The 23765-nt window shown below is 37.8% G+C and overlaps 2 protein-coding genes across 7 annotated transcripts; one reads left to right on the top strand and one right to left on the bottom strand.

The window, feature by feature from the left end:
* The first annotated feature begins 37 nt into the window (after positions 1–37).
* On the top strand, positions 38–23188 carry TK2 (thymidine kinase 2). Of its 6 annotated transcripts, XM_067302466.1 has the most exons (11): positions 38–217; positions 3585–3687; positions 5627–5661; positions 6626–6700; positions 7984–8037; positions 9757–9846; positions 11945–12018; positions 17613–17701; positions 17998–18077; positions 19369–19449; positions 19851–23188. In XM_067302466.1, exons 2-11 carry the CDS (start codon positions 3645–3647, stop codon positions 19947–19949), a joined length of 720 nt encoding a protein of 239 aa, XP_067158567.1. In that variant the 5' UTR covers positions 38–217; positions 3585–3644; the 3' UTR covers positions 19950–23188. The 6 variants fall into 6 exon arrangements, with proteins under 6 accessions (XP_067158567.1, XP_067158564.1, XP_067158569.1 ...); XM_067302463.1 differs by lacking the exons at positions 38–217; positions 3585–3687 and adding an exon at positions 4151–4442; XM_067302465.1 differs by lacking the exons at positions 38–217; positions 3585–3687 and having other exon boundaries at positions 4773–5661.
* On the bottom strand, positions 323–4168 carry LOC106483319 (chemokine like factor). Its single transcript, XM_067302469.1, has 4 exons — positions 4090–4168; positions 3195–3353; positions 2461–2556; positions 323–729 (listed from the first exon to the last, which is right to left on the bottom strand). Exons 1-4 carry the CDS (start codon positions 4150–4152, stop codon positions 625–627), a joined length of 423 nt encoding a protein of 140 aa, XP_067158570.1. The 5' UTR covers positions 4153–4168; the 3' UTR covers positions 323–624.
* Positions 23189–23765: the final 577 nt, after the last annotated feature.

Here is a 23765-nt window from a genome sequence, read left to right as displayed (position 1 = left end):
TGAGGTGGTGCCCGACCCACCGCTGACGGCCTGGGCGCGGGCGGCAGCGCCGGGCAGCAGCGTGTCGCCCCCCCGCCGCGTGTTAACGCCGCAGCACCGCTGCGACTGCACTATTCCAAGAAAAAACCGAAAACTCGGGGACAAAAAGGTCGCAGCAACAAAATACACGGCGTGAGATACCGATCATCCAAGGGGCTGATCTACAGAATGAGCAAAAGTAAGGGTGACAAAATCTATTCCCAAATATGTTTGCTGGCATATCAAATCAAGCACTTTTTACTTTAAGTGTATTTAATAAATAATGTTAAATAATGCACTTAGGCCCATTTGTATGTTCATTTTTATTACAGAAAGACAATTACAAGATTAAGTTTTGATCTGTGAAAAATTAAGTTTAGAAAAACACAGGGCACTTTTCTGTGATACTTAAACCACCAAAATTGCAACATTGAAAATACATACTTGAGTGTAAGAATTATTAATACTTATGAACAATACTTGTGAAAATTTAGAAAAATACGCAGGAAATTCAAAGGTGAACACATGAAAATACAAATTCTTTAGAAGAACACAGTAACATAAATGTCTTGCTGAGAAATTACTCTTTAGCTAACATGGTAGCTCTCATCTGGTAGGGTAATTCCTTCCTCTGGGTCCACTAAGGCTGATCTTCCAGAAAAGAACAACTGCATCTGCAATGCACAGAACAAGCAATACAAGGCCAAACACCTACAAGTAATAACAATACTGTTAGTTTCCTCATATGAACCTCCTGTTAAATTTTATAACTTCCTTTACTGTAGTGACTCATCTACTGTTTCTCAAGAAGCAATGATTACATCTCTCCAAGCTGCTTCTGGCCTTCTAAATATATGTATGATTTGAGACAACTGATAAATTAATTAACATCCATATTTAACTCCCATAAACCTTTCATATAAGTGATCTTCTTTTGATGTGATAGCAACAATCTACACCCTGGTTTTGTTTGATGTTTGTCTGAAGAGTTGGAAATGATGTGTCCTCCTTGAGAACTAAGCTAATGCTGCATTATACATGACAATGCTTTTATCCAAAATGGAATTTCTTCTGTTTCTTTAAGGGCTGCTCTACTTAATAGTTTTGGCCAGGAGTCAAGTCAACATTTGTAGAAACAGGCCTAGAAGGAAAAAAATACTGCCTGTCTCCTCAGAAGCTTTAAATTAGAAACATACTTGAAACTGAGGAAAACGTATATAAATATTTTAAAAATATACAGCTTCAGGCAGGCAACTGGAAAAAGGAGGTGTTTGTAAAACATTAACTCTCAGGATTCACTGCAGAGTTGACTTTCTCAGCTCTTGCCCTTCAGCCCAATCCCCCATGCATACAAAACTTTTTTATTCAAGCATGTTGATATTTTGAAATTGAATTATCTGATCTGGTGAGAAATGCTAAGGTAAGCTTTTCCAGGAAAGAGCAGTTCAAGACAGTTTGTGCCCTAAGAACACATGCCTGAAGGCAATTCTGTTTCTCCCAGCATTACAGATGTCAAACATTTTGCCCAAACTTGTTTTTCCAAGCTGTTTAGTCTCCTGCCTTCAATTTAATTTCTATGTATTTCACTACTGAGAATACAAATTATGTTCTAGCATAGTCAGTCACTTTATCACAAAGTCTCCTCTTTGCTTAAGTTGTCAGTTACCAGCACATGACAATAGCTTTGCACCTCTCTGGCTCTTAAGGTAATTCTGAAAAACTCATGCGGCAACGTCTGCTTTTTTGCTGTTGTCACATTTTAGCTTATCTTGTATTTCAGGAAAACAAAATACTTTCAAAACTGAGTTTTTATTCTCTTATTGAATGCTAATTGCATCGGTTTTCCTTCTAATTAAAAATATAAGTTGCTTGAACTAGTAAACTGCTTTGATCTTAAATGCACAAAAATCTTTTTATTCATAGTATGAAAAGACCACTTCAACTGCCATAATTTCTCAGTTGATGTCAGAAAAAATAATATACAAATCAGAAGGAAAATATCAGCATGTCTGTTAAAAAGTTTCAACCCTGTTTAATATGGTATTAGGCATTTCTTATTAAATACTGTAACCAAACTGGATATTCCTGAAAGAACTGTGGATTATCCCACCTAGAATTTCAAGTTATGTAAGTAAATGCAGGTAGATTTATTTCTAATAGCTTTCAACAGTAGTATTGTAGTAGTAAGTTACTAGTTTTTTGAGGATAATTATGTGAAAAATGGAGAAAAGCAATTTCTTAATAATAACTAGTTCTATTATTGGATGTTTTTTCTTAAGTGAGATAAACTAATTGCTTATTGACTTTCCTATGTGACTTCTGAGTTTATCCTTCCATGACAGGGTTATTTTCATGGTCTGGTCAAAATGCAGGTATACCAAAAGATTCAAATCATGCCTACTTTAAGAATTTAATAAATTCATTAGTAATTCTCCTACTTACTCCCCCAACCAGCGTCCCATAGTTTGTCTTGATTATTATCGCAAACAGGCACACAACTAGGAGAAACACAGCTGCAATCACCGAGTTGAAAATATCCTGAAAAAGCCAGTGGAAACAAAATATTTATTGTGTAATACATATGAAGAAGAATACAAACAGCTCCCAATGTAGCATGAACCATTAAAAAATAGTTGTTTTACTATGAAAATAGGATTAAACTAATACCCAGTTATGATCTATAGTGACACCCAGTGGTTTGATGTTAAAAAGAGCATTGATGATATAATATCCTCATTTTACCCATCTTCATTTGATTTTTTTTCTATCAGTGAGATCTATGCAGTCTGGGTGTAATGTGACAGATTAAAACAGTAAGTAAATTAAAAAATGGAAGGTAAGAGAACTCATTAATATTTAAATACAAATGTATGTTTAATTTGTGATGGGGAAAATGACAATACAATATAATAAAGAAAAGCAAATGAAATTCATTAGAAGATAGGCTGTTAATTGTGATAGACATACTATTAAAAAATTTATGCAAAAGAACATTATCTCTGTCAGGCAAAACTGGTATCAATAATGAAATACTACTTTTGTTTTATCTTTATAGAAACAATGATTGAACCGACTGAAAATAACCTCTGTGAACATGGTTTCATGCATGTTTCCATGCACAAATCACAAAATGCATAAAATACACTTCATTTTAAAAAGGGCAAACCAATACTTACAGCTAAAGGCCAAAAGAGCCATTTCATCTTTTTATCTAGTTTTAGTAAATACAGTAGAAAAAATAACAAAGTGATGACAACTTCCATGATTGCAAGTGCTGTATATGCTTCATGAGATCTTGAGGCAACAAAGCAGATGAATGTTGTAAAAGCCACAAGCTGAAAGAATAAAAAGAATATTTACTAATATTAACCCTATCTCATAGTCGAGCACACTTAACAGTCACGTTAGCGCACAGCATGTGACAAAATTGAGCTCTCGGTTGAGTGCACGCAAACTGCTGGTCTCTGCCTACTCGAGCCGGCAGTGCATCTGCACTTCGCAGGCACCTCAAAGTTTCTTGTCTGTTCATTCAAGCACGGATCTAAACTGCAGTAATATCCTCTTAGGAGCTTAGGAAAGCCCGACGGTGCTGCCGTGGTAACCTGGTAGCCTCAGGTGTGTCCTGGATGCAGATGTTCGGAATCACCAGATCCAAATTTGGGACCTCAGGTAAGAAGCAACTCCCCGAGAGGTTTATTAGAAAACACAGCATTCACTTGCCTTCTCCCCCAGGCATGGGCAGCTACTAACCAAACATCGGAAACGATCATTTTTAGTGATCACATTTACAGGGAACTGCCACGTTTAAGCACAACTCCTCTTCCTAGTTCCTAAGCCCGGTTCTGCTTTTATTTCGCAGCCGCAGCCGCAGCCCGAGGCGGCCGCTCAGGCCACCCGCGGCCGCCCGTCGCCGCCAGCCCCGGGGGCCGGGGCTGCGCCGCGCCTCACCTCGCCGCCACCGCGGCCCTCAGCCGCCGGCGCCGGGGCTCCCGCGCTGCGCTGCGCCCCCGCCCCCGGCCGGCCCCTCCCCGCGCGGAGCCGTCCCCTGCTCGGCCCCCCGCCGCCGCCTACCAAGCGGGCGATCTTGATGGCGCCCCGCGGGGAGCGCGGGTAGGCGCTGTCCACCGTCCCCATGGCGGCGCGGCGCGGCGCGGCGCGACAGGACGGGGCGGCCGTTAGCGCCCCTGCGCTCGGCGGGGGCGGGGCCCCAACCGCCGCCCCGCGGCCGCCGCCGCTCCCCGCCGCGCGCGCTGGGGGCGCTCCCCGCGCGTTCGCACCCGCAGCAGGCGCGGAGGCAGCGGCGCCTTTAAGACGCCGCCTGCCGCGTGCCCGTCGGCGGCGGAAGTGCGCGGGCGGCGGGCGGAAGCGGGGCCGCGGCGGCGTCCGTGTCGCAGCGCGCCGCGGCGGCGGCGGGGATGGGCCATGTGGCGGCTGGGCGCGGCCTGGGCGCGGCGCGTGGCGCGGCGCGGAGGCGGCGGCGGCGGCCGGCGAGGCCTCCGCGGGAGTGGCGGGCCGGGGGGCGCCGGGGCGCGGCCGCCGCCCGCCCCCTGGGGCCCGTCCGCGGGCGGTGCGGCGCCGGGGGAGCGGCCGGGCCCGGGCCGGAGCGGACACTGTAAACGCCGCGGGGAGGGGCGCCGGGGGGGCGGGCTGGCCGCGGCCGCGGGGCGGTGCCGGGCTCCGCGCGGGCCCGCGCTCGGGGCGCCGCTGCTCCGCCCCGGCGGGGACAGCGAGAGCGGGGCCCGCCCGAGGGGGAGGGGGGGCGAAGGCCTCCGCCCTTGCGAAAATCGGTTCCTCACTGCTTTAGCAGTAAACAGGATGCGGTGGCTCCTGAGGAGGAAGCAAGAAGCGTTTTTTAATTTTTTAAAACTGCGATTCCTGCTCCAAATAAAACTAAAGGAACTCCCGAACCTAAGAAGTTGCCAGGCCTCTTAGCACGACAGCAGTGAGATCCCCCTTCAGACTGAGCAAACCTGTTCTTTCCAGCTTCTCCTTGTGTGTCATGGTCTTACCTCCATAGTCCCTGATCGTCTTGGTGGCCCCCACGGGTTTTGATCCGGTCTGTCAATCTGTCCCACACTGGAGAACCCAAGTTGCCTTTTTGGAGATAATAATCTTAGGGTAGCTTACAAAAGTTATATATATGTAATTTTGAGATGCGAGACAAACATCTAAATTGCTTGTCTTGGTAGTGTCTTAAAATTTCATTCTTACCGAACCCTATACTTCTGCCTGTGAAGTTGGTGGGCATTGTGTCCATGACTGCTTGTCTTAAAATAAATAAATAAATAAAAATCCCCCAGTAATGAAAAATAACTGAAGAGCAACAAGTGTAACAAAATTCTGCCCAAGCAGTGTAGGCACTAGCTGTTTGACTTTTTGTAGTGTAAAGGACAATGCAGAACTTGAACAAAACCTGTGAGTCCGTGTACGCTATATGTCTGTTGTGTTACCCAGTGATAAGCTAACAGATTGCCCAGTGTTAGTATTTCCAAAATTACCAATAGGGAACCTAAACACCTAATAAATATGCTCAAGTTAAGAGGCTTAGTATAGTTATGGGTTATGAAGATCTCTTTTTTGATTGTAACTATATTTATTTTAATTCTAGATAAACATCTGATAAAAGGAGAAGAGAAAAAGACGGTAATAAGTATTTGCATTTTGTTCAGAAAACTATGTAAAATGTGCAACCTCTTATTTTATTGCGATCAAAGTATATTTGCAACCATTAGATGTGGTGTATTTTACTGAGTGATATCCAGATGATGGATCCATTACTGAGTCTTACTCACTGCAAACCTATGTTTGATCTAGTTCTGTAATTTACAGTAAAATGAGGAGGGACTTGTGCAATGTATTGTGTACTGCTGTAAAGAAAAGTTGAAGTATTGGGTCAAGTGTTGTGTATGTAGAATTTTAGTTGCCCTATACAACTCTGTGGACTTTTTTTTTTTCTTTTGTAAATTTTAGTGCTCAGATTGCTGTAATTGGAATCTGATTATTTTAAGCTGTAAATGATTTCAGGACAGCTGAAAAAAAAATCTCATTTATTAATTTTAGAAACCTACCTGGTTAAAATAAGCTATTTAATGGATCTTTCTGTTTAAGAAATCTGTTTAATGGATGTTGAAATTATTACTGCAATTGGCATTTACTAGGAATTGAAAGTTAAGTCTCCTAGGGGTGAAGCATGGCAGGCAGTGCAGTGTGAACATGGGAGGAGCAGCAGCTGTCCAACAGGTGACCTTCTAAAACTCTTGCAGGCCATGGAAAGGAGATGGGAAGTGGCTGTATGTGCAGGGCAGTGGAAGTACGGATAGGGAGCTGACGGTGCAGGGTGGACCAGAAGGTAAGGCTGCCACTTGCCTGGGAAAGGAGCAACTGGTACATGTATGTCAGCGAGAGAGAAAGTGGTGACTGTGGGGAGTCGCAGAATCCAAATTGGTCCCCTGAGGCTTCCTGTAAAATAGTCCATTGACATTATAAGGAAATAGTATACTTTATATGGGAAAAGTATATTATATGGAAAAAGTATATGTTTACACATGGCATTTATTTCTTTGCAGTAGCATATGTGGTTTTCAAAGATGATATTGTTTTTTATCAGATATGTATCGAGGGGAATATTGCAAGTGGAAAAACAACATGCCTGGACTATTTTGCACAAACTACCAGCATTGAGGTACTGGTTTTAATTTGCTTTATGTTCATTTACATCATTAAGAGGTCAATTAATCTGTAGATTAGAGTTTGTCCCTCTGTAAATTAGCAGCGACCCATAATACGTTTGTTTGCTTTTTTACGTAACATAAAAAAAATCTTAGATATATCTTGTAATAATCAAAGTCAAAGACAAAGTCATAATGATGAAAAGTATTGATATCATATAACTGAGAACCCAGTAAATGGATGGCTTTAGAAAAAAATAAAACTTTTATAATTGTTTCTTGGGAGATCGCAGGCTGTTATAAAATTTGATCTCATATTCTGTAGACAGAACAAGATTAGAGAGAAGGCAAACTTACTGTATTTTAAACAAAATCAAATTGAGATCAAACTTCAGTGACCAACTGTTTTAGTGTACATCAGATGTAAATATTTTTCCCAGCAGACCTGGGAGCTCATTTGATAAAAAGTCCTAGGACTTCTCATAGAAGTGCTAGGTCTCGAGATGTTGTTTGGTGATTTAACAGGAATGATCCTTATGGGGTAAATAACTATTAACCCAAGGGATACCAAACTTTAATTTGCATATAGTGCAACATTTTTTAAAAAAGCTGGTTAACTTCTCCGTCTGATCAGATTTTCCTATGCCTGGGCCTACAGTATTGTTGGAATCAGATAAGTCTCCTGTGATTTTACCTATTCTGGGTAGGCGTTTTTCTCATTAATTTTAATCAAGTTTTAAATGCATTTTGTTTTTTAGATCACAAAAATAAAATGGAAATTCTTAGAATGGCATACTGATCTTCACCTTCAATTCCTTTGCTAACCAGTGTTATTCTCTGGGAAATTAATTTGTGAAGGAATGATCAGGTCACTGAAATGAAAGGCAATCAGTACTTAGCCATTTTTTCCCCTATGGAGATTTACTGCTAAATGACTCTGAGAAATTATATCCAGGTCTGTTATGTAAACAAGCCAGTGTTTTATTTTTGTGGTTTAAAAATAATAAAAACATGCTTTATAATGAAATTTTGCTTCATTATTTTTAACAGCATCAGTTATTGTATTTTGTACTTCAGGACTGGTGCCATTTTTGAAGAGGGATGAGCTGTCCAATACATGTTTTGAATACTTTGTTTAGTTATTACTTGTTCATTTAAAAATAATCTTAGACTTACATAATCAAAGATTTCAAATCTAAAACATGTTTAACGTTGAACACTCTCTTTTTTTCATATATGGATATATATGTGTGTGTCTCTTTCTTTCTCTCTATGTATGTATGTATATATAAAAAAGGTTTTGACAGAACCAGTGTCTAAATGGAGAAATGTTCGTGGTCATAATATTCTGGTAAGTGGCAGAAATTAATTTTACAATTACTGTTCTTTTAAAAAGACATGCATGAGTTCAGTCCAATCAATAAAACTGTTAGGAAAGGTGTGGTCGTAGTCTGATAGAGCTAAAAATATAGCTCATGATGCAAAAATCTTTTCCTTTGGTTAGGACATGCATTAGACACACATTGCATGTAAAATGTGGTTTCAGCAAGAATTTTAAGTCTTGATCTTCAAGTAACTCAGTGCTGATGGACACTGTACTCACAAAACACCTATTTTCAAAATTTTGGAACTTTATCAAGGCACTGGGGTCTGACTGCATGAAAGGGGTTGAAGGTAGTAGTTCAGACAGGCTACTGGATTGTGTTGCATCTGTTTCTGGGTGTGAGCTAAAGAAATTCACAGAAAAGTAAGCTTTGATTGTCCCAGTTCTTAAATTTACTTATATTACACTATTTACAGTTTTTTGCTATTAAGCTACCTCAAAGTGAGAGGTTTATCTGGTCAGTTAATATTAGTTGACTGATGAGGGTAAAGTCCTGGGAGGTCTTGAGAGCTTCTGTGGACTTTTGGGTATTCATCTCTTCTTGGAACCATTCCCTGCAAGTATGTCACTTCCCACATCAGTGCTCTGAGAAAACAGTCTGAGGGCTCTGACTATGTCTGCAGGTACAATTTTGCTGGAATAGTTGAAGTGGTTTCTGATGTCAGTCTTCCCTTCTTTTATAATCACACCTCTATTTCAGAAATGGCTGGATGCGATGTGTATCCCACTCTCAAGCTGACGTGGAACTCAGCTGTCAGCACAGCACAGCAATGTGTATACATGCCAACCCACATGTGCCCAAACCTGTATTTGATACCATTACTGCTAGCACAGGTCCTTTGGAAAAGCACATTCCCCGTACTGGGAGTTGCTGATACTTTGCTTTCTTACTATTAAATGTGAGGGGATGGGGCATGCTTGGCCATGTCACACCCCATTAAAGCAATCTGTGTGCTTTAGAATACTTCCTCATTCTCATCTTGGACAGGGAGAAAAGAAGGAGGTCAAATCTGTGGACTGAAGCCATTCTGCTGTCTTTAAGTTTGCCACCTCTGCAAATAAACACTAAATGATGTCTTAAGTCAGATGTTTTCTCCAGATTACAGGATAGACTGATGCTTGTAAATGTGGGGGGAAAAATGGAAGCAGCCAGGGAGAACTGGAGGATCTGAGAAATGCTTTGAGGATCCTTTGAGGAAAAAAGCAATTGTATTGTTCTTTGTTAAAAGATACCTTTCCTGAGGCCCAGACCATACTTAGCAGAACCAGATTCACTTCTCTGGATGGAGTGGGCATCCTGAGAATCTATCAGTGCACAAAAATACAATAGCAGATATATTCTTTTAATTACTAGATATATTTAAACTGTCTCAAATAAACTATACTTTGGTCTGATTGTGCCAGGTGCAGAGTAACTGTAGTTCCTGAATTGAATTTAGCAAGCACCCCCAATACCCATGTCAGTAAAGACTGGGATTGTAATTCTCACATGTGCTTTGTGTAAAGCAAATGATTTAATTAATCATTTAATTCTTGTCAAATCTGGTGTCAGCAGCTTTAGTAATTCTGTTGCTTTTAGCAATTCTGTTGTAGTGCAAAAGCTTATGAAATAAACAACTTTTTTCTTTTTTCTGTTCAACCTAATAAAAATTGCTGTCTGCCTTTTGCTTCTATTTCTAACCCCAGGGCTTAATGTACCAAGATGCATCAAGATGGGGGATAACATTACAGACATACATACAGCTTACAATGTTGGAACAGCATACCAGACCAATGGTAACTAAATATATTTTTTTCTTTTAATTTAAAACAGATAGTAAGGTGCAGTTATGACTAACAAATATTTTAACTTTGTATCCAAAAATTAAGATACTGTTTACATTAATTCTTTGTTCCTGCAGTGAGCATGAATTTGTGTAGTGCACAGACAACGTTGATATGCTCAACACATGCTCAAGGAAACGTGGAACATCTGCTTCCTACTTGCACAGAGCTTTTATTTCCCAAAACGAGTATTGCTTCTTTTACACCACCTTATGAGCCAGACTTCAAACAGTATCTTCATCATCACATGGCAACGACTTGTCTTTATTTATCTGTCTCTGTATAAATGTAGCTACTTCAAACCTTGGCCATACACTAGATAATCTTAAAGGTAATGCCAGTAGTCACTCTACTGCCCCATGCTATCTAGCAAAAAGTTAGCTATTGCTTCTCATGTTTATACAAAATACTTCCATTAAAATTCTCTATTGCTTCTTCTCAGATGGTTTATGTTTTTTTTCCTTGTCACTTTTTCTTTCTCTATCACAATTCACATACTTTATAGTCCTTTCTTTTTATCAAGATCTTTTAACTTCTCTTTTCTTCAAACACCTTTGATACTTTCTATGCTAGATCTTTCATTCCCTGATTACAAGATACCATCTTAAATGGCACACTTGTAGCTTAGTGATTGTTCTTGCATTATACTTTCTGAGTTTGCTTCAGGGCAAATTTTCAGAAGTCTCACATAGGATAATGATACTGCAGAGATAATGGTATTTTTTTCAGAATAGTTGTATCATTCTTAACCTGGGCTTTCAGAGGAAGTGCTTTTCTGTTTCTTTTTTCAAGTTCCTGCACTGGTCAGTTGTCATTTCTCTAGTATGCCTAAATTTTGGGGCTGAGCCTGCTAAATCTGTATTGAGTGTTATCAGGAGGATGTGGCTGATGAAGGCACTAGTAAATACAATGCATACATCCTGGTAAAGAATTGAAGAAAGGAAAGGTCAACTGACTGAAGGAGAGATACCAAAATACTGTCAGTTTAGTTGCTGTTGAGACAATTCATCAACAGATACTACAACCAAAATGTATCAGACTGTGATTGTATTCTTGTGACTGTGTAGAGGATTTGTGAAGACCTTTTTCAGTCTGCTCATTTATGAAGGAAGCAGCCAGGATACTACTGTTCGTACTGAATGCAACCTGACTGTGGTGACAGCTGTGTGCTGAATGACTTGCATCAACATTGGTACAAGCTGAACATTATATATTTTGGGAGCTTGCTTCCCACAGAGCACCTTTGGTTCCTAAAGTATTTCTTACCTGTACTTTTCTGTTTTTTCAGAATGATAGAAATCTCACTCTCTTGCTACTGTACAGAAAAGCTCATAAAAAAATCCCAAGGATTGGCCTGCATTTTAATCTGTGCTTTGCTGCCAGTTCCCATCTAAACCTTGCTGGAGCAATTGTTGCTTGTGTGGTCATTAGTGAGCAGAATAATTTATTGGAAAGAGCTATTCCAGGATTGACTCGTTCTGCGGGGACCAGAGAGTGTCAGAGAATATTTCTTCTCCAAAATGGAGTTCTGTTTGAACACATCCAAGACTGACTAGGCAGTAGTACTTTGCCACTTACAGCTATTACTTTGGTATTTGTGAAGGGGTGGGAAATCATTTGAAGCAGCTTTTAAGTTGTTTTCGTGCTGTAGCTTTTCTAGTGAAGGGCCTGTGCTGTTTACACAGTAACACACACAAAGATGGCAACAATTCAGGTCCGCAAATCCTAAATGGATTGCTTTTTTTTCCCCCCTAGTTAACAGTTAGCTTCAACAACTGCTGAGTTGAATGCTTCTGCAGTTACCTTTGAAACTTGCTTATGAATAACAATTTAGTTATGTAGGTTCTTAATAATGCAGTGACCATAAGTAAGACTAATAACATTTTTTTCATGTTTTTTCCCCAAAAGTGAATTTTTTTATCACGAGCTGGAAGAATTGAAAACGTATGTATTTTATAATGGAAAAGACATGATGTGCAATACAAGCTTGAAAAGAAACAAATGTGCTGGTAAATGTAAACTGATCAGTGACTGTCATTTTATTTTATAGATTTCCTCTGTAAGAATGATGGAGAGATCAATTCACAGTGCAAAATACATTTTTGTAGAAAACTTGTATCGAAGGTATAGTATATGGCTTTCTATTTTACTTTCTTGGCTTAATTAGATTTTTTTAAATAGACCATTTGCATTTAAGTAGTCTGTGAAATCTGTCAGTTCCATGTTGGAGTGGCAGTGCATTTTGCATAGAGAGTGTTGACATTGTCTTTAAAGAAAACTGGTAGAATAAGAACTGCAGGATGTGGGCCAGGCTTAAGCATTCTTCAGAAGTACTCTGTGTACTTAGAACACCATTTACTGAAGTTATCCGCTCTGCAGCTGAATACAGAAGTCTTACTTGAATCGAAGCAAACAAATACTGAATACCTCAAAAACATGAGGATATAAAGAAGAAAACTGTAGGAGGGGGAGAGTTAGACAGATAGTGTTTATTATCCAAACTAGCATCCAGGATCACTATCTCTTGTAAATAGGAACCTAAGCAATGAGCATTCAAGTCCTCTCGTTCTATTGCTCAGAGTTAGGTTTCACAAGATTAAAATGGAGAACCCCTTGCTAGGCTAGTGAATAAAGAAAGAGCAAGAACTGTTTTCCTGTAAATGTCATTTTTTGGATTAGCCTTGTTTCCTGTCTCTTCACATCCCACGCCCCCAGCCATATGTTTAGGAATGGCCCATATGTTGGGCCAGTCTTAGAACAAACAGGCCCAGCCCAGGTTATTTTGTTTTGGGGGATGAGATTGTGGCCTGAGATAGAAAAAGCATTTACTACCTGGCCTGTATAGACCCTGTCTATTTATACTAGCTGAAATGCTGAAATAATGCAGTCATTGACACTGATTCGGATTTTTTTGTGTTTTTTGATTTTTTTGATTTTTTTGTTTTTTTATAATGCCGACTTTACCTGGAAAGTTGTATGTAACATCATTGTTTTAATGGATTTTTCAGTGGTCTTCAAGGGCAAAAACACTTTCTTGCCCCTGTCCATGGGGAGAATAGCTCCTTGCCACAAGGTGGCATCCATGCTGCATAAGCTCTTTGTTACAGAAATTGCTTCAAATGCTTGCAGAGACACAGTAAGATGCGAGGCAAACAGAAACAAGAAGAGACACTGTTTATCACAGCCTGTATACAGTGGAAATGTAACTGGAACTTCTTTCTTGTTTTTTTGTAGACAAAGTGCTTTTGTCCCACAAACTGACAGCTTTGTTGCTAGTAGGCTAAATCTGCATGCATCGCCTCTTTGTGTTAACTTTGTAATAATATTATTAAAGGCATCTAAGATGTTTGGCCGTTTCAGCGTTTTTTTAATGTTGGACAGCAGGCATTTGCTTTGTTTTTTGTTAAAGTAAGCTAGAGGCCAGTTGATATTACTAATAGCAAATCAAATTATGATATAAGGGTCTGTAAAAGGATTATAGATAAAACAAAGACAAACTTGGGCTACATGAAAATAGGCATTCCGCGTCAGATTAAAAATCAGTAACTCCATCTCCCCCATATCCTGTCTCCAGTGGTGGTCAAAAGTACTTGAAAAGAGTAAGAATAGGGCAAGCGTATATAATACTTTCTGAATGTAGCTTTCCAAGCCTCCAATAATTTAGAATTTAGGGACTTCCTAATTCAAAGGTGGTTCCTCTGAATTTAGTAATTCATGGTGAATTTCTTTTAGATGAATCTGTCCAGTACTTCCTTAAAGCCTGCGTAAACCTTTAGTTTCCAGGGCATCCTGTGGCAAGCAGTTCTGTAGCTTTGCTACATGTTGTTTTATCTTTGCCCTGTCCTTACTACTCATAGTTCTTTAAAGATCATCTAGACTTGGCTCAAAAACTAATACTTCTGTGTACAGTAAAGAAAATTATGTTGGATATAAGGAAAAGACAAGATAGTAATGATAGTATGGAAATGGTAATAACCACCACTAAAGTAGATATGAAGTCCACCTCACAGTTCTGAAAGCATGTGAAATCTCACACTCAGTAGAATGTATTGTTACTTAGAGGTGGTACCCCTGTGATTAAAAATAACTGTAGACCTCATATGAAGGGTCAGGAAAGGTCATCTGTGTAACTACAGGTTTGTTCATCTGGCTTCAGTAGTAGACAAAACTTCAGTCAAATTATGAAGGAAAGAATAAATAAAGCCTTGGGCAAAGAAGCAAGATAGTGACCAAAGATACATCATGTTAGACTAATCTATTAATTTTTTTTTGTAACACTTGATTTTTTTCAGCCAAAAGCATTCTTATCAATCTGAACTAAAGTTAAGTATTTAACAAGGTGGTCTTGGAAGACTGTCATGAATAATCATGAAAATGGAGAAGTTGGGGACTGTAAAGTGAAAGGAAACCATGTTGAAGGGAAATAAAGGGGAAGTGCCAGGCTGGAAGGAGGTTACTTATGTTGGATCAATCTTTGAACTGATGCTGTGGACAAAGAGCGAGATGAAATATGTAGAAATTGCAGCTAAAAGATGGAAGATCATAAATTGAAAACTAGATGTATATAAATTGATCACAAAATAATGGCTAGTATCATGTACCCCTGAGAAAGGTAAATGTGATTCTTGGAAGTACCTGGTAAAGGGTTTCTAGCCGGAGATAGGGAAATTATTACTGCTTTTGTACTTTTATGAGAGCTTATAATATTACTGTTTACACTTCTAGCTCCTCATTCATGATCTATGAACTAAAACTGAAACAGGTGCAAAGCTGTTTTCATTCATTCTATAATGATCAGGAGACTGGAAAGCCTGTCTTAAGAGACGAAAACAGCTTGACATGTTTATTTGTACAGAAGATTTGGGAGAATATGCTTGTCATCTACGGGCATGCCAGGTGCAAACACTAAAAATGTAAAGAGTTTTTTAAGTTGAAAGACTGTGATAGCAAAAGAATAAATAGCTATAAAAAGGCTGTGGCTACATTAGGAGGTATTAGGGGCCATCAGAGGAACAAAGGAAGACCACAGACTTATGCTCGATACATTTATGTAGAAGGATTGTAGTGCCCTGTGATGGGGGAAAGGCCTTATAACTTATAAAGATGCCTTCCTATACTATGCTTCTATGTTCAACGGCTACATGAGAATTTTAAAAAGCATTCTGTAACTAAGTAAATTTTGCAAAGGAAAGTGTCTTTGTATCCTTCCAGAAGGCCTTTTTCCCCCCATCCCATTTCTATTTCTTAGGAGTCTCCTGTCTCTATAGGTTTGTGACTCCTAACTCTTACATAGGTTATTGAAGCCGCAAAAAAGCATGCAGGGAGCATAGTAGCGGTTGCCCATTGTACAAATTGGATTATGCCTGTCTAATGGAAGTTCCAGCACTGACCTGACAGATAACATTAAGTAAAATTGGCTTAAAATTTCATCAAAAAACCCAAGCTCAAGCTATTTAACTGCTATCTTCGACAAAGAGATTAATTAAACAGTTGTAAGGAAGGAATTTTCCCACTAAAGTTATGTATAAATGAAATGTGTATAAATGAAATAGAGCTCTTCTTTTTTTTTTCCCCCTCCCTCTTCTCTCTTCAAAATAAGACCCAGGCTGAATGGGGTGAGCATGCTGCCAAGATCAGAGGTTACCTTCTGCTTTCTTTTTTGTAAGAGAAGGTATTCCTAGGGTCCCAGTAGGTATTGCAGTCTTAAAGATGTAGAACAATCCCTTCTTATCTCTAGTCTATACAGGCTCTCCTCATATAGGAGAATGATTTGTTTAAGTAAGGGATGAAGAGCTATGGAATATCAGGAATACCAGCTCTTCTTTGATCCAGTGTCACTCAGTATTTGTGTTTCGGCTTTGCAGGCTTTTTCCCAGAGAGAGAAATAGGAAAAGATTTACAAGAATGATGGAAGGCTTAATTTATGAGCAGCTGCTGTGAGCTTCTCTAGGATGCACAGATATGCATGAGTGTCCAAATTCTCACTGTGATTGCGTATCTCAATTTAGCACTGAAAAAGAAGTTCATGTTAGGTGTAAAACTGTAAAAGAATCTTAAATGTGTGCACTTAAGTGTGCATGATGTGTTGCAGTGGTAGGCATTAACAATTCACTTTTTCCCGTTTGAATTCATACTGTTATTTATGATAGAAAATTAGTTCCATTCATTTTTAACTTTGTCAGTAAAAACTTTACTTGGTAAAATTCATAACCTTGTCAGCAAATTTTGGAGAGAAAAGGGCCTTCTAGTACATTTTAATCTTACCTGATTTTTTATGGATCTTGAGCCTGATCAAGTATCCTTAGGCAAGTATACGGTGGACTCCACTGGCACAGGGAAGGCAGAAGCATGTTGTCTGTAGGGAGGGCATGCAGAATTTACCTGAGTATCTTTTCGGGTAAGAATGGTGGGGCTTTCTGGTATTTCTGATTTCTTTTGACCTTCCTGTTTCCCTATATATCCTGTAGAAAAGTAGCAGAATCAATACTTGACTTACGTGTATTTTTACATTTAAAAATTATTGCTGACTAACCCAGAAACATATACTAATTGAGATATTAGAAGAATTTCAACAGTGAATTGTGTTATACATTTTCCTGAGAGCTTTGGAAGGCATGGTATTCAGCTGGTGGGCAGATAAAAAAGGGAGGTGGTATGAATACTGGTTTTGCTTTCTTGCATACTTAAGTGGAAATATCTTTCTGTATTATCTTTATTCATTTTTACCACAGATCAAAGCATGTTGCCAGGTAAATGGTTGAGAAAATCTTTGGAATCTTTCTTCAGTGTTATTTGAAATATCGCAACTGGTTCTAATCATTCTGCTGGAGATGGCAGGAGTCTGTCAACCCTATCTTTTTTGCATTTCTACTTCAGAGGCATTTAAGAAGGAGTATGTTGCTATAATGTGTTTTGAAGACACAATAATCCAAGACTACCAATATGTGAATATTTAGTATTGGAGTTTTCACAGATTACTATATTACTAGTAAAAAAACATAACCTTTAATTCTTGATATGTCATCTGTAGACTCCCTTTTACATGTGAGTTTTTGATATTCTTATTGAGATAACTTTGGGATGGTTTTCTACAATATTGTCCATGCTCTTTGAATACAGAGCTCAAATCGAGCATCTTGAATATTTCAGGACTCTTTTCTCATAAATATTTCTTTCAGTGAGAGTAAACTTTATTTACCTTATGTCATTGTTTTTTTCACCGCTCTTTGTTTTGGTTTCTGTAATGACTTGTCAGTGCTGCTTAGTAAATCAAGCCTTAATGGTGGTACGCGGCACAGTAGTTCAGATATATTTGCAATGATCCTGATGTAAAGAACATTAATAATAACTGTCATTGACACTAATTTGTTGTTACTGTATAAATGTCAATATGGTCTTTTTCTTCTTAGTCACCAAGTAATTATTTCTTGACTGTAGTAGGAAAATCATTAATGATTGCAACTGTTAATAATAGAAACATTATACTAGTAAGTATTTTATTAAAAAGAAAGGATTTCAAACTTTTTTGATCCTATGAACAATGCCTTATGACGTCTTTAATGTGGCTGGCAATATTGGTCTGGTTTTTTTATTTCATGTATGCTGGAATAAATTGGGAATAATTCTAGTTAGATGGAAAAAAAACCCTGTATACATGAGTTTAGAATTGATCTCTGCATGTTGTTCAATGAATGATAACTTTTGTTATGTTTGTTCAGCGGAAAAATGCCGGAAGTGGATTACATTGTCCTAACTCAGTGGTTTGATTGGATCAAGAACAACACTGATGTGTCGGTTGATTTGATAGGTAAAATTATGATGGGATCTTGAGAGGCATTTTTGGGTAAGGTTGCTTTACTGGAAGGAAAAAGAATATATTTCTTGGGTCATAATTTATGCAATGTGATAATGTTTGTAATGTGTAGCATCAGACAGCATGGATTTATGGATGGTTCATGGAATGATTATCAGTAACGCCAAAGGGGAAGTTTAGTGGTGGTACCTAAGTCAGGATCCTTACCATCTGTACTATTTGAAGTAGGTTTCTTTTTAGCTTTTAAAGCTGATCCTTAAACAGAAGTATTATAATTTTTATTACGGCAGTTTATCTGCAGACTTCTCCTAAAGTTTGTTATGAGAGATTAAAGAGAAGATGCAGAGAAGAGGAAAAGATCATTCCTTTGGTAAGGAGTTCCTTCAACAGTTACGGTTAAAATGAATTTAAATCATCATAGCTTAAAAAACATAATGATTACACATTTGAATATTAAAATTATATGCTGAGTGTAGTGCCAAAATGTAGTGTAGCTATTTCCATTGCAAACTAAAACTTTGGTATTTAAATTTGAGCTATTTTCTAAAAGTGATCTATTGTACGCACTGACTTTCCCAAGTGTCATGTTTCAGTAGATCAGTCTGACATTGCTCACTGTTTAGGTGAAAAATTAATCAAATGTTAAACTTCTCTAAGATGTAAAAAGCCAATTGCTTTTGTGTCATTAAACAACATAAATATACCCAAGTAAAGTATGAATACCTGTGCATGCAGATGGTGAAGATTTATGTGGACATTTCCTGTCATCTGCTATTACCAGAATGTTTATGCCTGAAAAATGTCTTTGCTTGTATCTAAAAAAAAGCAACTACTTGAAAATCATTAGCACACTTAAAAAATAAACTATACAAATGGAATGATTGGTTTCTTTGTCACAATTTAGAGAAAGGCCTTGCATTTAAACAAGTCTTCTCCTAACGAAAGCCTTACCAGGAATAAATGTAGTTGCATAAGATGTGCTGCATATTATTAGGGTATCTACTATTGTGTAGTTCAGTAGTAACAACTGTCAGTTGAACATTTATGAGAAGATAAAGAGCTAAATTCTGGGTCATGTGAAATTTTGCCTTGAAGAATAAGTATTAGTTATAGTGGTTTGGAAGAGATATTGTGTTACTTTGCAGCTCTACTGAGTGTGGGGAGAAATAATTATGAATGAAAAATGTTAAGTGGTCTCCATGAAAAATCTAATTGTTGATGACAGGCAGAAATGCTTTTAGAGAAAATGAGTCAGAATTAGGAGGAAATGAACTAGGAACTCTAGGAAAATGTATTGACACAGGAAACGCCTTGAGTAGATATTCACTATAATCTTGCTTTTTTTGTTTCTGCATCTCTGTTGTATTTATCTGCCCTATAAAATCTTAAGCCAGATTACACCCATTGGAGAGAAGCATGGTTCTTGATCTTACAACATGCTCAGAGCCCTGCACTCCTGTCAGCTCTGTTTATTTGAAGTTTTTTATGGAGTGAAACTTTATATTGAGAATTACTTTTTCTCAGAAACCTTCTGATTCTTTATATTTTTGTCAATTGAAATATCCGATGCTAGCTTTCTTATGTAGTCCTTAACGAATATACTGGAATTGCAATGTGTTTCGTCCCTATAAGAATATATTGTTTGAATACCTCTTTTCCAGGAATATTTAGAAGCTATTCATCAGCTCTATGAAGAGTGGCTCATTAAACAGACACTTTTTAAAGTTTCATGCCCAGTGCTTGTGAGTATAATTTTAGTTATAACCATTTAAGGATACAGATGATTATACTCTTTGAATATTAAGAGTGTTAGGTAGTGGTAAAAGTAAATAAATGTTACTTTTCCAAAGTAACATTTGGAAAAGGAAAACCTCAGAAAAATGTTTACGATTATCCATAGTGTATATCATTAAAGTCTTGTCTTTCTGTTAGGTGGAATTTGAGGGGCTGTTCACTGTGACTATGTTTGTAGGATCTGACCTGTAGCTTTTCTGTGAAAGCCAAACTCTGAACAGCAAACAAATTGGACTGATTTCTAGGAGGATTTCAGTTTGGCTTCAGTGGTAGTCTTGTTCTATTTTGCTCGAAATCAAACATGTTTTACAGGGTCTTTACTTCTAATGCTTGTGTTCTTGTTTTCAAGGTTATTGGAGCTGATCATGACATGCAGAAAATGATAGAAAAGTATGAAGAAAACCGGGACCAAATACTAAACCCGTATAATATGCAACACTGTTTATAGAAGTCTGTTGTTACTGTATTTTAAAAACCATGTTTATGAAGTCTGATTTTGGGAGAATTCCAGTGAGTTTTTGCAGTACTTCCTAATGTGACGGTTTATGCTTTAGAGTTATGCTTTGTAAGATGTAGACTTTTGGTATGAAATGTCTACAAATATTTCATAAACAGAATGCTAATTCTTTTATGCTTTTCAGCTCTCCATTAGCTTTACCGTGTCAATTCTGTCTGAGTCAAAGATGGCTAATGCTTGATTTCCGACATTGCTACTGCTTCCTATAAATAACCTAAGGTGTTTTTTTCTTTTTTTTTTTTTAAAGGACAATCCTATTTTTGTAATTTGAAAGAAAATGTTCTATATGAGAAGTGAGATGTCCTCTATTATTAGAAGCAGCAAGTGAAGTACATCAAGTTAAAATAACATTGTTAAATAAGCTTTGTTGTTTCAAGACAGGGGATCTTACTCTAATCCTGCTTACAGTAGTGTAATTTCATTGAATTCAGTAAGTTTCTTCAGCTTTACATAAAATCACAATAAAGTTGTAGTCCTGCAGATACCTGTGAACTAGCATAGTCCCACTGAATTCAGTGGCAATAAAAGAATAATGTAAAGTTAATAGGTGTTTGCAGAATGTGTCTAAGGTTTTTTAGGCCAGATTTTTAAAAGAGCTTAGCTTATTCCTCAGTAATTTTCATTAAATCCCTGGCCCTACCATGGCTGAGTTGAGGACTAGTGAAAATACAGGGCGCACAGAATTGTTCCTTTCAGACAGTGATGTCAATACTAGAATTAATTGCTTTCTTAACTGTTTTGGCTTCTTAACTTCTTAGATGAATTTTTTCATGGAGAATTATTTTCTTGGAGAGCAGAGAAATACAATGGAGGCTTAGTTCTTGCTCTGATGTTGGCTAAATTGTTGAGTTGCTCTTCATTTCCGCTTTACCCTCTTGAGCGTAGTCTTCAAGTTAATGCTTTTAATGAAACAGTTTTATGACTGTTTGCATATTAACTTTTTGATTAATTTGAGGAGAATGATTCCTGAAGTATTGCATATCATTACTTTTTCATAAAAGTTTTGGTTGGTTTAATTGGAGCAAGCAAAGTTAACAGTGCTTTAAAACACACTTATGTTACTTTAGCTGAGCATCTGTCATAGCTCTGTAGTGAATAATCCTAAAAATAGATAACAAAACTTCAGTTAGTACTTTGATCAGTTAATATCTAAGTGTCTGTAACTTGTTGGAGAGATAGTAATTTCAGTTACCTGGCTTTTTCATGCGTTTTACCTGGTTATGAACAGTATCTGATTGTATTGTTCTTGGAGATACATCACTTCACTGCTTTTATTTTGTAATTTTGTGGTAGTTGTATATGCCCCAAAGTGGTTGTAATTGAAATGATTGCACTTTTTTCCAAGTAAGGAAATGCAGTCATTTCTTTTTTATATCTGGTGGGAATTCTTTTTCCAATCAGTACAATTGAAAAATGATCAGTGCACTGAGAGAGCATTTCCTAGTGAAGTACTGAACTGATATGCTAAAGCTTGCAAACCCAGTTTTGCCATTCAATGGCTGTAAAGCTTCAGAATTCTAGCTTAAAAAATAAGATTTTACATTTTAAGTAATTATCTTACTTAATGAAGCTTATTTGTGGTGGGATGGTAGTCTTTCTCAAATCCTCCTTGAAACTTTCAGTTTTCTTTTTCATCTAAAAGAGACCAAAAGAACTATTTCCAAGGAAATAGTTTGTAAGTTTGAGTCATCTGCAGTTTGTTCCTAACTCCAATTTGATGATGGATTTTAGAAATAAATGACATATATTTGCAAGGTAGCCTGACAGTCCAGAAAAGAGCACTTTATTTGTTCTGTACAAAGAATCTTTAACTTACTGTTTTCTTTTTGCTTTTAAAAGCAACTTATTGATCAGATCTTTTTGATTTTTCTTTTTTTTTCTTCATTATATCGAAACAGCAGTTTGGATGGAGGTTATTGATGGTCACAATTATAATAAAAGGAATATAAATTATTTATATAACTTATTTGTTAAAGATTACAAATGTAAAAGCTACAGAGAATATGCTGGTTTTAGTTTTTGTTATGTATTACTTTTCATATATAGATTTTCATATACAGGAATCTTGGGATTTTTAATGAGAACTGGGAGCAAAACAAAACAGGTTGCTTGGTATGTTTTTTAAATGTATGGTATTTGCAGTCTGTTATAGATGTATAGATAAAAAGTATTAAAACAACCACAAATAGCTGTTTTTAGGCCTGAGATTTGCTTTCATTTCCTCAGTTGATGGAGGAGAAAAAGGGCATTTGGCATTATCCTGATATGTATTTTGTTCTTTTTGTGACTGAAAGGCAATGATTTGGCAGCAAGGCACAAAATAACACACAGAAGGTACCCTGTTTCTGCAGGCATACTGAAACTTGACATCAGTGGAATGGATCATATAAACAAACTGCAACTTACATGCTTTTTTTTAAGATCTGTCCTATAAGGTAGGACGTAGTCCTTACGTACAGTCTGAACATGCGTAACTGGATTTGCAGACATTGTGGCAAAATCTGTTTCTGTATCTGGAAATCTATTTTAGGTGTCCATGAGATGAATTAATTTTTTTAATATTAATTTTTTGTTACTCCTCCTAATGGAGTATTAAGGTTTACATCAGCACATCTTGCACTGTGAAGGTGTGAGAATCATTCTCACTGTGTAAGTTTCAGATTACCTGAAGAAAATCACAGAAACAGCATCTTACCAAAATGACTGTACTGAGTCAGTCAACCTTTGTGGTATTCTGTTTCCCACAATAGCTAGTAGTGGATGCCTCCTGGAACAACATACAAATTAAGGAACAGTGACTCCTTTCCATTTAAGCCCTTCTAGCTCTTTTTGGTTTCCTGAGCCATTGGTTTATCTTTGTGCGTAATGGCTCATGGTGGATTTTTCTTCTGGAAAGTTATCATTTTGTGAGCCTTTGTAAACTTTGACATAATATCCTGTGGCAATGTGTTCCACAGTTTAACTGCAATCTATATGAAAAGTGCTATCTTCTTCTGTATTGGCTTTTCTTTATTGCTTACATAGTTTGGATGGATGTTCTGTCTAGACTTGGATATTTACTTTGTCCTGGTCAAGGTGTATTAGCAAATCAGCAACATCTGGTAGCAGCATATAAATTGGTTTGAAGTGAAATAGAGATACTGGAAAAAAATAAAATGTTGTTAAACAGGTGCATTCTCTTTAGTCTGACCTTTTGTATACTTTTGTCTCTTTTAGCTTGGGAAGCACGTTTAGGAGATCTTACTTCTTTGATTAAACATTTTGGATAGGTGACTATCCAAGACTGTAGGTCCTGTGAAATCTCAGAAATTGTCTTCACCTGTGTAAATAGCACACAAGAGGACTGCCCACACCTAGAAATAGCCTACCATCTCTCTGCAGTGCACTTCCTCCTGCAGAGACTGTAGGGAGGGCTGGTTGTTCTGCCATCGGCTGCTGTTAAAAGATGCCCACCTGAAGCTCTCTGTATCTCTCCTGAATAATGGCTCTCTTAGCAAGTTACTGTCCTCTCTCAGGACTTTGAGGATCGCATCCTTCCTGTAGAGTATGGAGGTTTAAGCAAACCTTGTGTATTTCTAAGGCAGAATAAGGTAAGGGGAGAATTATGGTCAAATGGTGTTTTACAGCATTTGACCAACTGAGGCACTTGATGGGGCTAAAAGAAAGTTGCCAGCTTTTGAAAATGAAAAGTTAGTTTCAGAACAAAAACTAATAGGTTTTATTCCTACATGAGATAAATGTAGTTGT

This window comes from Apteryx mantelli, chromosome 10, assembly GCF_036417845.1.
Source record: "Apteryx mantelli isolate bAptMan1 chromosome 10, bAptMan1.hap1, whole genome shotgun sequence".
In the NCBI taxonomy this organism is placed as follows: domain Eukaryota; kingdom Metazoa; phylum Chordata; class Aves; order Apterygiformes; family Apterygidae; genus Apteryx; species Apteryx mantelli.
The sequence above is the reverse complement of the archived record's forward strand: the minus strand, read 5'-3'. Positions and strand labels throughout refer to the sequence as shown.